We start from the raw sequence: 14,903 nt of genomic DNA on the forward strand, positions 1-14,903 counted from the left end.
CATTTTGAGACCTATCAGTTAGCCAGCTTTAAATCCATTTAATGTGTGCCATGTTCATTTTATATCATTCTCATTTTTTAATCAAAATGTCATGCTGTACCAAGTCAAATGCCTTATAAAATCTAAGTATATTACATCAACATTATTACCTTTATCAACAAAACTTATAATCTTATAAAAATCAAATTAGTTTGACAGGATCTACTTTCCATACACCCACATTGATTGGCATGAATTATATTACCCTATTTTAATTCTTTAATCAAGTCCCATATCAGCCACTCCATTATCTTGTCCCAGCTTGATGTCATACTGACAGGCCCATAACTACCCGGAACATCCCATTTACTGTTGTAAAATATTGGTACAGCATTATCTTCCTTCCAGCCTTCCGGAATTTTCCTAGTGTTCCAAAACTTATTGAAAATCAACATTAACCATCCAGTAAGCTCCTCAGCCAACTCTTTTAGAACTCTTGGATGTAAATTATCTGAATCTGCTGATTTAAAAATATCTAACTTTAGTAGCTGTTGTTTAACAACTTACTGAGATACTGGTGGAATGGACAGAACATTATCATCATCATCATATGATGAGAGAGCATCATCTGTTCATTTTCCCCCAAACATGGAATAAATGTATTTATTGAACATTTTCGCCTTTTCTGTGTTGTTATTGATAATTCTTCCATTTCCATCCACTTATGGACCAGTAACATTGTAAGGATTCTTTTTCTTCCTAATTATATAATAAAATGCCACAAGAGGGTATAGTTAGCAGCAATGAGGTGAAATTAAAGTAACGAGAATTGAGGCTGATTGTTGGAAAGAATCATTTGCCACTTTGAGCTCTTTCAGACTGTGGAATCATCACAGTGGTAGCAACCTTCACTTGAAACTGGAGATTGAAAATACGGGGCCAGGTTTACTGATACCTCCAGATGTTTTGTGCCTCTCTGGTGATGAAAGGCAGCCCTAAACTGTGCTCAGCCAGCCAATGAAACTGTGTTTGTGGTTCTTTTGCATGGCCATGATGTGCTGGCAAATCCAGCTCATATTGTACAGTACAGAACAATCTTGCATTAGCAGTTGGACAGGACAGATTACCTAAGAGCTCATTTCTCACCCAATTGCTGTGTCACACAAAACCTTTCTGAAATGTAGGGTACAGTTCTAGGTAGCCTCCTACTTCCTTCCACAGTCTCTCAGTCCTGATATCTTTCATCCTTCCATCTAAATATATAGCTTATCTCCCTGCCTGGAGGTGGCCTGCTCTACTCTTAGCTTGTAGGTTTGTATTTCAGAAGACTGTAAAATCAGTGCTAAGCCATAGTCTCTAACATCCTTTATCTCTCTTCTTTGCTTCTGCCTTTCCTTCAGGTCACCCTGATGTAGAGCAACCTTGTAAACCCAGTGTCAGGACTTGGAGTCCCAACTCAGGGGTCCACCAGCACACAGTACCGCCAGTCTGTCCCGAGCCCCAGGGTTGCTATCTGGAGCTGGAGTTCCGCTATCCCTTGATCCCAGAGTCCCTCACAGTCTGGGTGACATTTGTCTCCACGGATTGGGACTCCAGCGGAGCAGTGAATGACATCAAGCTGCTGACCATCGGCGGGAAGAACATCTCTCTGGGGCCCCAGAACGTCTTCTGCGACATCCCTCTGACCATCAAGCTGAATGCCAAACAGGTGGGCGAGGAAGTGTACGGCATCCAGATCTATACCTTGGATGAGCACCTGGAGATTGACGCGGCCATGCTGAGCTCTATCCCGCGAAGCCTGCTGTGTACAGACTGCAGACCCATCCGGTACAAGGTGATCCGGGACCCTCCCTTCCAGACTGGTTCTCCATTTGTCATCTCAAACCTCAGCAGGAGATTCGTGGACACGTAAGTATCTCTAGTCAGAAGGATGGACACACGGTTTTGGAAACGTCTCTCCCCATAAAATTACACTGGAATGGCAGGGTTCTGAAATACTTAGAGAGGCTGACTCTCCGCAAGAGAGGGCACTCTCAGGGTATATGTCTGGAACTGGAGGTACCAAAATCACATGAGACAGCCGGACCTCGTGGGCTTTCCAGCCTAGATTTGCAGGCACAAGAAGTTCAGATATTTTTTTTACCGCACAGACTACCAAATACTTATCCAAATTCTGAACTTTGTGAGAGAATCCATGAGAGGGTTTTGGGACTTGCATAGCGACACTCAGAAGAATATCTTTTGTAAGAAATATGTGTGTTGTGGTGGGAAACCATTTGGAGTGCTCTTATTGGGAACACCCAAAGCTGAGGTTGGTAGGTGGGTGGGAGAGAGAGAAGTGCATATATTTGTTTACATTTTTAATTAATTTATTTCAGCTACATTTGCATCCCTCTTATAATCACTTTCTGCAGCTGAGTTTTGTTAGCACAAAAGTTTGCAGATTTGAGTGGGACTTACATGAAACGTGCCTTTTGCAAGTTCTCTGTACACAGGTGAATTTCACACTGGGTTTTAGCCTAAAGCCTGATTAGAAGGGTTATGCTTATCCAATCAGGGAACATAAACATTACCATGTGACTTTTATTAGGCCAATCAGCTATGCACAACTTAAACCAAAGGAAAAGTAAAATAGTGTAATAACTTCAAAGTAATTCATGCTCTGTTCACAGACATTCCACAAACAGAAAAAAGCAAAACTGTTTAATAAAAGTATTCTTTAGTAATTATTCACTCATCTTTAGCAACACAATGAAGCCCTTTTGAAAATTAACATCAGATAAAAGGAACAAAGCTGCTAAGGAAAGCACATGCTAATTTTAAAAAAATATAATCTTACTACTAATAGCTAATAGCAAGGAAGACTACATCGTTACAGCTTTCTAAAGAGTTTTAAAATATAATAAAACAGAATAATTAACAATCCAGTAATTATAAGATACTGCCACTTTGGCAGCCCAACTGTACAACTGAGAGAATGCAAATAGTCTTTGAGCGCATGAGAATCCAGGTTAATTATTAAAACCAAAAAATGTACATCATTGGGGCTCCTCAGATGCTTAAAGTTAAGCATGCGCTAAAGTATTTTCCTGGACTGGTGCTTTGATTTGCAATATTGCTGGCACTTACAGTAAATAAGGCCATTGGCCTTTTGGAAATATGGGAAATTGTGAATTTTACCATGGTTTTTTCTGCAAAAGCATCTTTGCCGGAAAACTGGCCCATTCTTGTTGGAAAAAAGGACTGGTTTTGCTTGAAACATATGCATTCCTTAGCACAAGTTCCATGAAATGGGCCGAATTCTGAGTTCATAATGAAATGTGGAGGAAAAAACCTTTGAATTCTGAGCACTGTTCTATCAAACTTTGTTCTGAATATTTTTCAGACCTCTATCTGATAGTCCTCTTAATTGGTTTTGAGAGAAGGAGGATGATCTTGTGATTAGAGCACTGTCCAGGGATTCAGGACACCTAAGGTTCAACTCCCAGCTCTGCTCCAGGTTCTTTTGTGACCTTGGACAAGTCATGGGGGATAAAACTTTCAAAAGTATCTAACTGACTTAGGAGCCTAAGTCCTGTTTTTAAAAGTAGCTTAGACTCCTAAGTGCCACAGAAAGTCAATGTGTCTTAGTCTCACCAGTCCCTTTTGAAAATGGGGCTTAGGCTCCTGTGTCACTTAGAGCCTTTTGACAATTTTACCCATGGGCTCTTTGTGCCTCCCTCTCTGTAAAATGGGGATAATAGCACTGCCCTATCTCCTGGGTGGGCAGTGGGTAATAGCTCAGGTACTATAGTGATGAGGACCAAATAGATCCCTAGGTAGATTGTGTAAGTGCACAATCTGATTGGTTCTTTCTTTTGTCATGTGGCCGAATCCTTTGTATTCTCAGTTAGGAGCTAGATTGAGGCAGGATAAGCTTTCCATCATCAGTCTGGGCAGAGTATTTTTTTACTCACCAAGCAGAAAGGAGAGGGCTGCTGGTGGCCCCTCACCAAGGCACCCATGAAAGAGAAGCTAGAATATGTCCCTATGTAAACACGTACATAAAATATCACTTTGAAATATCTCTGAGCCCAGATTCTCTTCTGCCTGTGTGTTTGATTCTGTATACGTGGAACTCAGCATCCCGCTACCAGCTGACAGTGCAGCCCATCTGTCTCTCCGTAAACCCCAGCCCAGTTACCCCTCCTCATTGTTTTTGCATGTTTCCAGATTGACTAGAGTGGCATCCACACATGTATATAAAAATATTGTGGAGGAAGTTGCACATCTCTTCCCCTGCCTCCTCTGACCTTGGTCTCTGTTTTCTCTTTTCTTCCTAAAGAAAATATTTGCTTGTTCTGTTTTCTCTGAGGAGGATCTTTTCCCCAGGTGTGGCAGTGATGAAAGGAAAATTAATTTCTCATACCCTCTTCCTGCTGGTGAAGAGAACATCCCCCTAAGCTGAAAGGGGAGACAGTCTTAATTGATGGCTCTTGCCTAGTCAGCATTAGGTGCTCTTACAGGAGAGAGAAAATAGCTAGAGTAAGGCAGACCTTTTATTAAGGAACACAGACCCATCCCAACCCTGCCTGCTCTCAGGTTGAATTAGAATCTCAGCTCTCAAGCAGGCTGAGATCAGGGAACATTTCAAAAGGATGGGGCTGAGATCTGAATGGCCCCTTCATCCCTGCAGATTATAGAGTAACCAGGCAAATCTCAATAGCTTCAGAAGACTTTGAATGTCCAGGTTTTCTTGAATCCATTAAATAAAGGGAAACTCATCAGCTATGAACTGACATAAACCAAAAATAGGGGGGAAATAAATAAATAAAATAGGCGAACCAGCTGCAGTGTGAAAATGCTGAGTTCTTCACAGCTCTAGGAATAAGTAGAGAGGGGACTTGCCTGCAAAGTTCAGATCTGAGTGCACATCCAGATCCAAAGTTCCCCAATACTCCTGGGGGTTCAGCTCTGGGGTTTTCATTCAGGCTGATCACTAGAAATAATTAGGGATGGTCAAACCAGTTAACACAAAACCTTTTGAACCCAGCTGTAGCCTGGTATGCTGACCTAGTTAGAGCTGCCATGTAATCAGTAGCTCAACATTTGTTCTGGAGCAAAAACCCTTGAATTTTTAGGGAGAGTTTATAAAGTAGAGAAAGCCTGGGATGGGAAGCTTCCTCCAAGATGTCGAGAACATGGGTAGATGTCACTCACAAAAGACTTGTCCTGTTTCATAGCCACAGCAGTCTCCACTTGTCACCCCCTTTTCATGAGTGCAGCCTTTTTATCTGGAACAAATGTTGGCGAAGAGAAGCCATCACAGAGCCGGCTCTCCCTGTGCATTGGTGGCAATGGGCAGCGTACAGACAGAGGTGGTCTGTTCAAAGTTCTAATTTGTACTATAGCTGTATAGTGCGTGCTGGAACTCTGGGGAGACTGAGCTGTCGTTGAAGAGTCCACAGCTGGGTTGTATTGTTCCTGTGAATTCCTATACACACTAAAATCCTGGGATCTTGGTCCTCCCGCCATGGGGCATGCGTAACTCCCATTGAAGTCAGTGGCACTTGGCTCCATGGAGAAGAAATTCAGACCCTCACTAAAGATCCCACAGTAAAATTGGGACATGAGTCCACAGGGGATACAATAGGGATTTCACAGGGTCCCTAGAAACCTGGGCTCCTGCCTTTATGTCTGTATGTGGCAGTGATGTAAACTGGGTCTGAGCCAACCATTCAGGTTACAGAACAGAGAGTTTAGCTATATCCTTAGCTACATGGCAGGTCATTCATGAAACATGTTCACTGGTTTTTATCAATCAGTCTGTTAGGGTTTAGATACAAATGTAAGGCTTGTAGCTGGCTCTGCAGGAGTGCCCAGGATAGGGAGAAGGTGCATGTGGCTTTGGTTCCTGTTATTTGCTTTAAATGGTAAGAGGCCTTGTAGATGTGGCGTGGTTTGTATGTGGTAGCAAAAAAAAAAAAAAAAAAAACCACCAACGCAAAAACCCTCTTGATTCTTCACTCTTCTATACCAGTTTGACACTGGTGAAACTCCATTGTCTTCAGTGGGGCTTTACTAGTGTAGAACTGAAGTGATGCAAGGGAGAGAATCAGACCCCCAAGCTTCATCACAGCCTTACTTGTTTCCTGCCTGTGACACCCATCCCCACGGTTTTGGATGGAGAAATCATTTGTATTGTGGGTCTAGGGTTACATTTTGCGGCAAGCTAGAGACTGTTAACCACCTAGACACGGACCAAATGTGCTTGAAGCTTTTTCTCTTTTGGCCAAGTCTTGGAATCTCCCTTCGTCAGTTGTCATTCAGTCCTCAAGCAAAGGTTTCAGTAAAGCCAACTACTGAATAAGGACTTCAGCATTTAGGGCCCGATCCAAAGCTTATTGAAGGCAACAGTCAATGGGCATGGAGCAGGCCATTAGCCAATGATACAGTTGAAAATAATGTGAAGAAAAAAAGTATGATGCAACTAATCAGAAGACAGCATACAGATGACTTGAGCAAGAGAGATATTGTTGGTCCAAATTGCACATTGACAAACCAGGACTCTTGAATCCCATCTGTTGCTTGTGTATTCTTGTTAAGAAGCCTGAGGCTAGTCATGGGGAACTGTACAAATTGTTAGTAAAACTTCTGAGGCTTGGAGGCTGGTTTAAGTTTGCTTCCAGAGGTGTCATAGAACACTTGAAAGTAAGCAGCTCCAGATTCCTCTTCAGCATGAATGAGACTGCTAGTCCAAGACAAAGGACTCTGGCTGAAGTAGAGATGCTCAAACACTGGTAAGATCACTGCCACCAGGCCCTGGGGGGGAATTATTTTCTCACCACCACACCTCTGACATACATCTTAGACTGGGCAGGGAGGATGACTAATTCTAGTCACACATTCCAGGTATGAATATGTACCATTGCTCACCCACACACAGCACACCAAGTGCCTGGCAGAGAGAAACCAAAAAGAGAAAATCCACTTTTTTTTTTCCTTTCTACTATTCTCCTTAATATTCCTTTTGGAGTGTTTCCTTCACATATGCAATGCTACTAAAAGCTAAAGTGTATGTTGCGATTATTTACAACCTCCAGTAGCGTGCTAGGTACTTTACAGAAGAAGTAAACCAGGTCCTTGCGTCAAAGAGCATACAATCAAATGTTCGAGGCTAATATTGCTGCTGTTGCTAGGGATTATACATCTCCATTTAGCTGATCAGAGCTGGCAGCTGGCAGCCACATTCTTTTCTTTTCTTTTCTTTTCTTTTCTTTTCTTTTCTTTTCTTTTCTTTTCTTTTCTTTTCTTATTAGTTTAGTACTGGTTTAAAAATGCCAGGTTATTTTTGCAAGAGAATGAAATCTGCTTCCCACCACCTACAGAATAGGCATTGCAAGCTTCCCCTGTACCACCCCCTGCCAAAGCGTTCTAGTCCTGACCTGGAGAAGCAAGAGGGCATGTTCGTTCTCCACTCACTAGGCAGTTTTCCTGTTAAATCTGCACAAAGCTGCATTAGCTATGGTGATGGGTCATGATTATTAGTTGTTGTGGTTACTTACGTAACACCATAGCTTCGTGTGGCACTGGACAAAACACACAGCTCCAGAGTCTCTGTTCTGGCTGAGCTGCATTTGATGTAAGATTAGGAATGAGAGAGCAAAGGTGGGCTTATGCCTTAGCAGTGCGCTGATCCTGAGACAGGGCCGAGACCGTTTTTGGCCCCAGATTCAACTTAGGGTATGTCTACACTGCAGCTAGGTAGTGTAATTCCCGACATGGGTAGAAATACGGGTGCTAGCACACCAAAAATAGCCGTGTAGTTATGATGGCACCAGCAGCAGGTCAGGCCGGCTGCCTGAATACATACCTTAAGATCTTGTATGGGAACGTACGCAGGTGGCTAGCCTGAATGGCTATTTTCCACATGCTAGCTCAAGCAGAGCTAGCATGAGTACATCTGCCTCAGCTGGGAATTACACCTCCAGCTCTGGTGGAAACCTTACCTTAGAGGAGCTTCAGAGTTGCTGTAAGTTACTCACAGCTGTCTGTGCCTCATGGGGTGGTTCCAACCACAGAGAATAGGTAGAATGCAGAAGCACTCTGACCATGACTCTTTCCTCCCTAGAGATACTTGCTTCTCCAGGGGCTGGGAGTAGTGATGGAGAGTTGCCACTATGCAAAGAAAATCCTCAGGAGGCATGTTAAGATGGATTAGCAGCCCTATGCCCTGCCAGAGCCGTACAAAGAGGCTATAGAGGGGGCAAGGATGTGGCCCACTGTTGAGCTGTAGACAGATAGCCATTAGAACGTGAACTGATACCACCAACTCAAGCCATATTGGCCACCAAGCAAACATTAGTTGAAGATGACTGATTTCAGTCACTACCAGCCATGGTTGCATTTGAACTGGCAACCTGGCAACAGGGTTTTTAGCTGCAAGGTGATATGAAGGTTAAATGGGACCTTTCCCATTAGGCAAAATAATTTATTGCAGGTGAAACAGTCTCAGAGCTGCAGTGAATTTGGCTGTACGTTACTCATGGATAATTACTGTTAGCTGATGTTTCCCTTCTTATGTACCTATTATTTGGGCTTCTAAATAAGGCAAGAAGCCCCAGGAATCTCCCAAGAGTAACAAATGCATGTTCTTTGCTTGATTGAGGAAAGAAATATTGGACAGGCATGTGTTATGCAACAATTTAAAAATAACTCCTTTGTAAAACGTGGTCTGAGCCTTGAATACCACAAGAGAGGCAGAAATGTGTTACCTGCTTTTTTATCAGCAGCATCAGCTAGTCTAGTTTTTGGTATTACTTTTGTAACTATTGGCCTAATCAGTTGCTGGACACTTAGTTTTATATCTTTAATATCTTTTGTGTGGGATTAAAATACCAAAATTTGATAAGTTCATGGAGGATAGGTCCATCAGTGGCTGTTAGCCAAGATGGTCAGGGATGGAAACCCAAGCTCTGGGTATTCCTGAATCTTTGACTGCCAGAAGCTGGGACTGAACAACAGAAGATGAATTACTTGATAAATTGCCCTGTTCTGCTCATTCCCTCTGAAGCATCTGGCACTGGCCATTGTTAGAAGACAGGATACTGGGCTAAAATGGGCCATTGGTCTGACCCAGTATGGACATTCCTATATTCTTAAGCTTCTGATAAAGTTGGAACTCAGAGTCAAATCAAATGGGAATTGAAAACAGAGCTAGACTGGGATTGCAATGCTGCTCTTCCCTTAGTACCCCATTTGGATAGGACACTGATGGGCACGATAGAAACCCTTTTAGGCATATAATGGCTTACAAATATTCTGAACAAAGAGAGGGGCCTATGACAACCTCTCAGGCTTGATCCTGTTCATGTCCTTAATATCTCAAAATTATGGCTCAAGGCTAAGGTTCAGCAGTGACTGTTGCTGATGACGGCCCTTCCGATCTCCAACCTGCCTCCCGGTTGGTTTGCTCCCATCTCAAACTGACACACTGTAGTTGGGTAGCTGATTATTTGCCAGATCCCCAGCTGGTTTATACCAACTGAAGATGCATCCTGATACATTTTAGCTTCCAGAGTCCTTGGTGCTGGATCAACTCCTAACAAACCCCTCTCTCTGAAATTGCTGAGACAGAACTTCACAGGAGCCTTTTCTAATTGAGAAGCTCTCATACCTCAAATGAACATCACCTGAAACCGTGCTCAGGAAATGAACAAAACAGATTTCCACCCTCCCTGCTTTTTTAATAACCAACAGGTGCTGAGCCCCTTAACCTATATACGTCCATAAAACTGCCTCTCGGGTACAAACTCCCATTTAAGACTGTGGACCTCTAATAGTTACTTTATCGTGGAATTTGTAACTTGATCCCATTAAGAAGCTTCAGAAGGAGCTTGTCATCCTTCTAAAGAAAAAATCTTATTTTGTTTAACCAAGAAACTTAAAAATTGTCCATCAGTGTTAAAAAGTTTGTTTTCAAACACAAACAAGAAATATCTTTGCGACCTTGGCTGCAAACTTTGTTTTTTATTAAATTTGCTACTGTGTTTTCAATTGGTACCAGGGCAAATATTTGTATGATTATATCAAAGTCTGCTGGAGTTAATCAGTTGCATATATATGTTTGCTACTTTAAAACGTCATGCATTTGCATGAAGGAAGAAAATGATCTATTTAAAGGAAAATTTTTCAGTAGTTTAATGTCCAAGTTATCTGCTAGAAAAATACATGGGGCTCAATTTTCAGAGTTAGGTTGCTATATTAACGTGTGCGTTACTGCATTTTGACCTCTCAGAACAGCACCAGTTACCTATTATGGGAACCTATGTGCTGATCTGAGCACCAAGTATAGAATGGACATTTTAACCTAGGTTGGAAATTGGACTCGTCTCATACTCTTTTTTTGTTACACCAGTGTAAATCTGGAGTAAGGTTACTGACATAAGTGGAGTTACTCCAGATTGATGCCAGTGTAATTGACAGTAGAAACTGTACCATAGGTGTGTATTTTTAATCTTGTATTCACTGGTGTCATTGTTGCCAGTGGTATACAAAAGCACGTTACGTGCAAATTCTAATTTATTTGATCATTGCTTTATCATTAATATCTGGGACATCATAGATGAGATGTGTAGGCTCCCTAGCATTGTGGAAGTGGGTAAGATGTCGATATTGATGTGGTACTAGAACTAGCTTGCCAAGACAGAGTGAGAAAAGAGTTGGCTGAGGGCCTGGTCTAGTTTCTGTTGAACTCAATGGAAAGGTCAGACTCTGGGTTGCTAGAACCACTTGGTAATACAAAATATGCTACACAAAGCACTCAGCTGAGATGAAAACTTGAGGCATACTTGTTATTTCCTCCGGCTATGGTTAATACCAACTGCTGAGCATGTGCATCTCTTATATACTGCATGGAAAACCACTGTCCATGTCAAATGGGCAAACAAGTTAGAATCCAAGGGCCAGATCCCTAGCTGGCAGAAATGGGCAGAATGCTGTAGACTTCAATGGAATTATGACACTTTATGCCAGTTGGGGATCTGGACCCAAACTTTGATTGATGGAGTTCACAGCAAGGTGCCCAGGAATAGAATAAAAGGCAAATGGATTAGACTAATTAATGTCTATCAGGTTAGACAAAAATCCACTTGAAGTTTGTTTGTATATCCACTTGTGTGGGGTCTGAGGGGAGTGTCAGCCAAATCGAACTCTGCCTGTGTAAGTGTGACCATGGGAGGGGAGATTGGAACACAGTCTTTGGAGACAGGAGGTAGGACTGGTAAAGATATAACATTTCCATGTCCAAAAGGTCCGAGTTGATCAGGCAGTTTGCTGGGGAAGACTTTGAAGTTCTTAGCCATTTGGAAGGAATGGTGCAGAGAAACAATCAGGCTGGGGAATGGAATAAGTGAGGACTCTTTTTTTTGAAATGGCAACTACCTAAATTTCAGAAGTGGCATATGGTTCTGCACAAACTGCCTCTGATGCATAAACCTCACACGTTGTGCAAGCCGGTAGGAGATGAGGTAGCTGGTAGGGCTTGGCAGGACTTTCCCCAAAGATGCAGGGCTGGTGCAGTTGGGTACTTTGGTATTTGCAAACGTCTGCCCATGTTCGTGAATGGTTTATAAACATCAGTTGAGGATGATCAGGTTGCAAACAACCCCTAGTCCTCCTCCCACTGCTCTTCCAGGAGGTGTCCCACGGACTCTGGGACCCTCTCCAGCCAACGTATGTTTGCTGTATTGAGGGTCCTGTGTGACCTGTCTATCCCTCCTGAGTTCCCCCGAGACCTCGGAGGTGTGTGTGTGTATGTGTGTGTGTGACTGTTCTGCTCCCTAAACTGGTTCATTGCAGGAGTGAGGATGAAAGATGCTTTACATGGTTTTGGCTTCCCCCAGTACTTAGAGATTTTAGGGTGGGGAAGCAGTCTGTACCCCTCCATCTCTACTTCCTGCTCCCTATTCTCACTTCCGAACTGGCTTTCTGTGGAACACAGCACCCCATAACCTCTAGGGTAATTACTAAGGAGACCCGTCTGGTTCCGTAGCAAGTGCATGCTGCACATTATAGGTTGGGGACAGGAAAGGCAGTGTGGATAGGGCACTTAGCTGGGACTCAGGAGACAGGATTCTATGCCTCATTTTGCCACTGAGCTGCTCTGTGACCTTGGGCATGTCACCTCACATCTCGGTGCCTCTGTTTCCCAACTTAACCTTTGTGTCTCTTGTCTATTTCAATTGTAAACTCTCCCCGGCAGGGACTGTTTTTCGCTCTGTCTGTGCAGCACCCAGCCCTGATCTTTGCTGGGGCCTCTTGATGCTACTGTAATAATAACGTTACTACTAATAATAAATAAATAATAAGGCTACTCCTGGGCGAATCTCAGCCCAAACTTAGCCCGTATTCATCCTTGCCATTTTGTGAAACTCTCCATCTGTTCAGGTTTAATTTGAGTTTCAGGCAGAGGGACAAGGTAAAATCCATCCTGGCATCTCCAGCCTTTGCTCCAGAGGGAACACAGCCCAGGGCCTGTCAGGTTTATTTAATCCTGCCACTAATTTGTTTTGTTCTCCCTGGTGAACAGTAAAAGCCCGAGGATGGCACATAAGCCCAATCCTCCCATCAGAGCCTAGCCTATCTTCCGTAGAGAGAGAAGAATCTCAGCGGCAGCCTCCTGGGCGATCGTTTCTTCTAAATCAACTTTGTGCCAAAGAGACAGGTGGGAGGGTTGTTTTGAGGCCCTTGCATCTGCCATGTCGCTTGGCTTATGCAAACAGCAAAAGATCTGATGGCAGCTGAAATAATAGACAAGTGCAAGAACTCGAGATTTTTGACGTCCTTCTTTTGTTTACAAAATTCCACACATCCCCTCCCAGCTTCAAAATCAGACAGGAATTCTCTTCATTGTCTTCTACCATCACTCTCATGCCATTTTTATTTAAAAGAGAGAGAGAGAGAGAGATTACGGAAGAGGGGAAAGCAGCTCTGTTTGTATAGTCAATAACAAGTGTGATCAATATGTCCTAAAGTGACCCTCTCCCCTGGGGCCATCTGTTATAGTAAGAGCTTTTGTAAGCACCATAGGCTATGGGAACATGAAAAGCTACAGTGACACTTCCTAGGTGCTCTTCCCCTTGCAGCGGAAGTAAAGTCTAAGGAGCCTAGCTTCAAGCAGATTCGAAGAAAGGATGGGGCAGCTCTCAGTAATCCAGGAGCACGCTTGACCGCAGAAAAAGAGGTAGTTGATTCTCAGCTACTTTATTGACCCTCATTTCTTGCCCTGAGCTCAGGACCAATCCCATGGAGCATCATCTCTGAGCTACAGAGCTCCCTCAGCTCCCATTAACTTAACTAAGGCCTCTTATTTTGGTGCCTAAATATGGGTTTGAAATAGCATGTGAACTTGGGCAAAGCACTTCTCTCTGTGTCGCTGTTTTTCCTCCCATCACCTTATCTTTCTTGCCTATTTAGAAGGTCAGCTCTTTGGGAGAGGGACTCCCTCCCCCTGTGGGTCCACACCGTGCCTGGCACAATGGTACCTATATCCCAATTGGAGCCATTACTGTAGTATAGGTAACAAATAACAATCACATTAATCAAGAGGAGCAGTGAAGACTTATCTAAGTTCTCCTGCCAACATACCTCAAGGGAAGAAGGAATTTAGTCTCTATGGGTCAGATTTTTAGAGGTATCTAGGTGCTTAACTCCCATTAAATCTCGCCCTATCTCCATTCCGATTTGTGACCAGATACCTACTCCCATGGAAGCCAATGGGGAAAACTGCGGTTGGTTTCAGTCAGTCAGGATCAGGCCTCTTGTGGCCAGTTGTGAAAGCTCTTGTGGCACTTGGACCACTAGGAGCTGGACTGAGACCCCCCATCCCATCTTGTTTCAGCCTGAACATGGCTAACTCACTAGTGTAACATGCACTGTGGGGACTTCAGGACCATTGACCAAAGCAGGGCATGGGCATAACAAATCTGAACATAGCAGGAATTTCAAAATGGCGGGAAATGGGTTCCTTGCCTGGACTCAAGTTTTCATTATATAGGACAGCCACATAGTAGAGCTAATTAAAATAGCAAAATACTTGGCAGCTCTATGACTGTGGAGAACTGAGGTGGAATAAGGCAAAATCTTCAGCTGCTCAGGCTTTGTGACCATGGTTGGCCCACCCTCAAGCAGTTGGTCCAAGGTATAGCAGCCAGAGAAAGTCAAGGCCACAGCTTGTAGCTGCCATCTGGCTTCTTGCTTTGCTGGACTAGGCTTCATCACTAAGGAAGAAAACCAAGGGCAAAGGTGCTGGAGGAAAGCAAGGATTCAGCTGGGACCTGTGGAAGGAGGGGCTGGTTCTGGGGCGAGAGGAGGGCTGAAGGAGAGAGTCTGTTCAGAGAACAAAGTCTTTGGGGGAGCAGGACCCAAACTTTTGGTGGACCACATCCCCATTTAGGAACAAATAGGGGCTAGGCCTTCTTGGGAACACTGAAGGTGTTGAGGATACAGAGATTTCCTTCACCCCTCCCACGCACCCTTGCTGGAGGCAGCCATAATTTGGCTGCAGGTACTCAAGACATTTGCGTGGCAGTGGCTCTCAACCTTCTCCTTACATGATAGGAGCACCTGGCTAGCCTTCCTTGCAGCATTCATTATTTTATGGAAATCATGCTCTCTAGGGGCAGAAGCTGGGATGGTCTCTAAGAAGATGTTCAATTTCATGACAAAGGGGGAATTTTATAATTAAAAATCTATCTATCTATCTATCACTTATGCTACTAAAAACACACTGGCCCTTGCAGTGGGAAGAAAGGGTGCAGGGAGCTGCTTTCCCCCAATATACCAAACAGGAGACATCTAGAAAGGAGCTGATTTCACTTGCAGAGTAGGAGGGGCAGCTCGTTTGGCCAAAGGTGCCGAGTACCCTAACAGGGGCATACCCAGGC

At 43.6% G+C, this 14,903-nt stretch overlaps 1 protein-coding gene across 2 annotated transcripts in view; it reads left to right on the plus strand.

Annotated features, from left to right (window-relative positions):
* PAPPA (pappalysin 1) overlaps positions 1-14,903 on the plus strand; it is a 234,087-nt gene that overhangs the window by 106,449 nt on the left and 112,735 nt on the right. For both annotated transcript variants that reach the window (XM_075120284.1, XM_048822770.2), the window contains exon 8: positions 1,380-1,887. In XM_075120284.1, coding sequence (XP_074976385.1) covers positions 1,380-1,887 — 508 coding nt within the window. The remainder of the gene's footprint in view (positions 1-1,379; positions 1,888-14,903) is intronic.

Source organism: Caretta caretta, chromosome 16 (assembly GCF_965140235.1).
Source record: "Caretta caretta isolate rCarCar2 chromosome 16, rCarCar1.hap1, whole genome shotgun sequence".
Classification (NCBI taxonomy): domain Eukaryota; kingdom Metazoa; phylum Chordata; order Testudines; family Cheloniidae; genus Caretta; species Caretta caretta.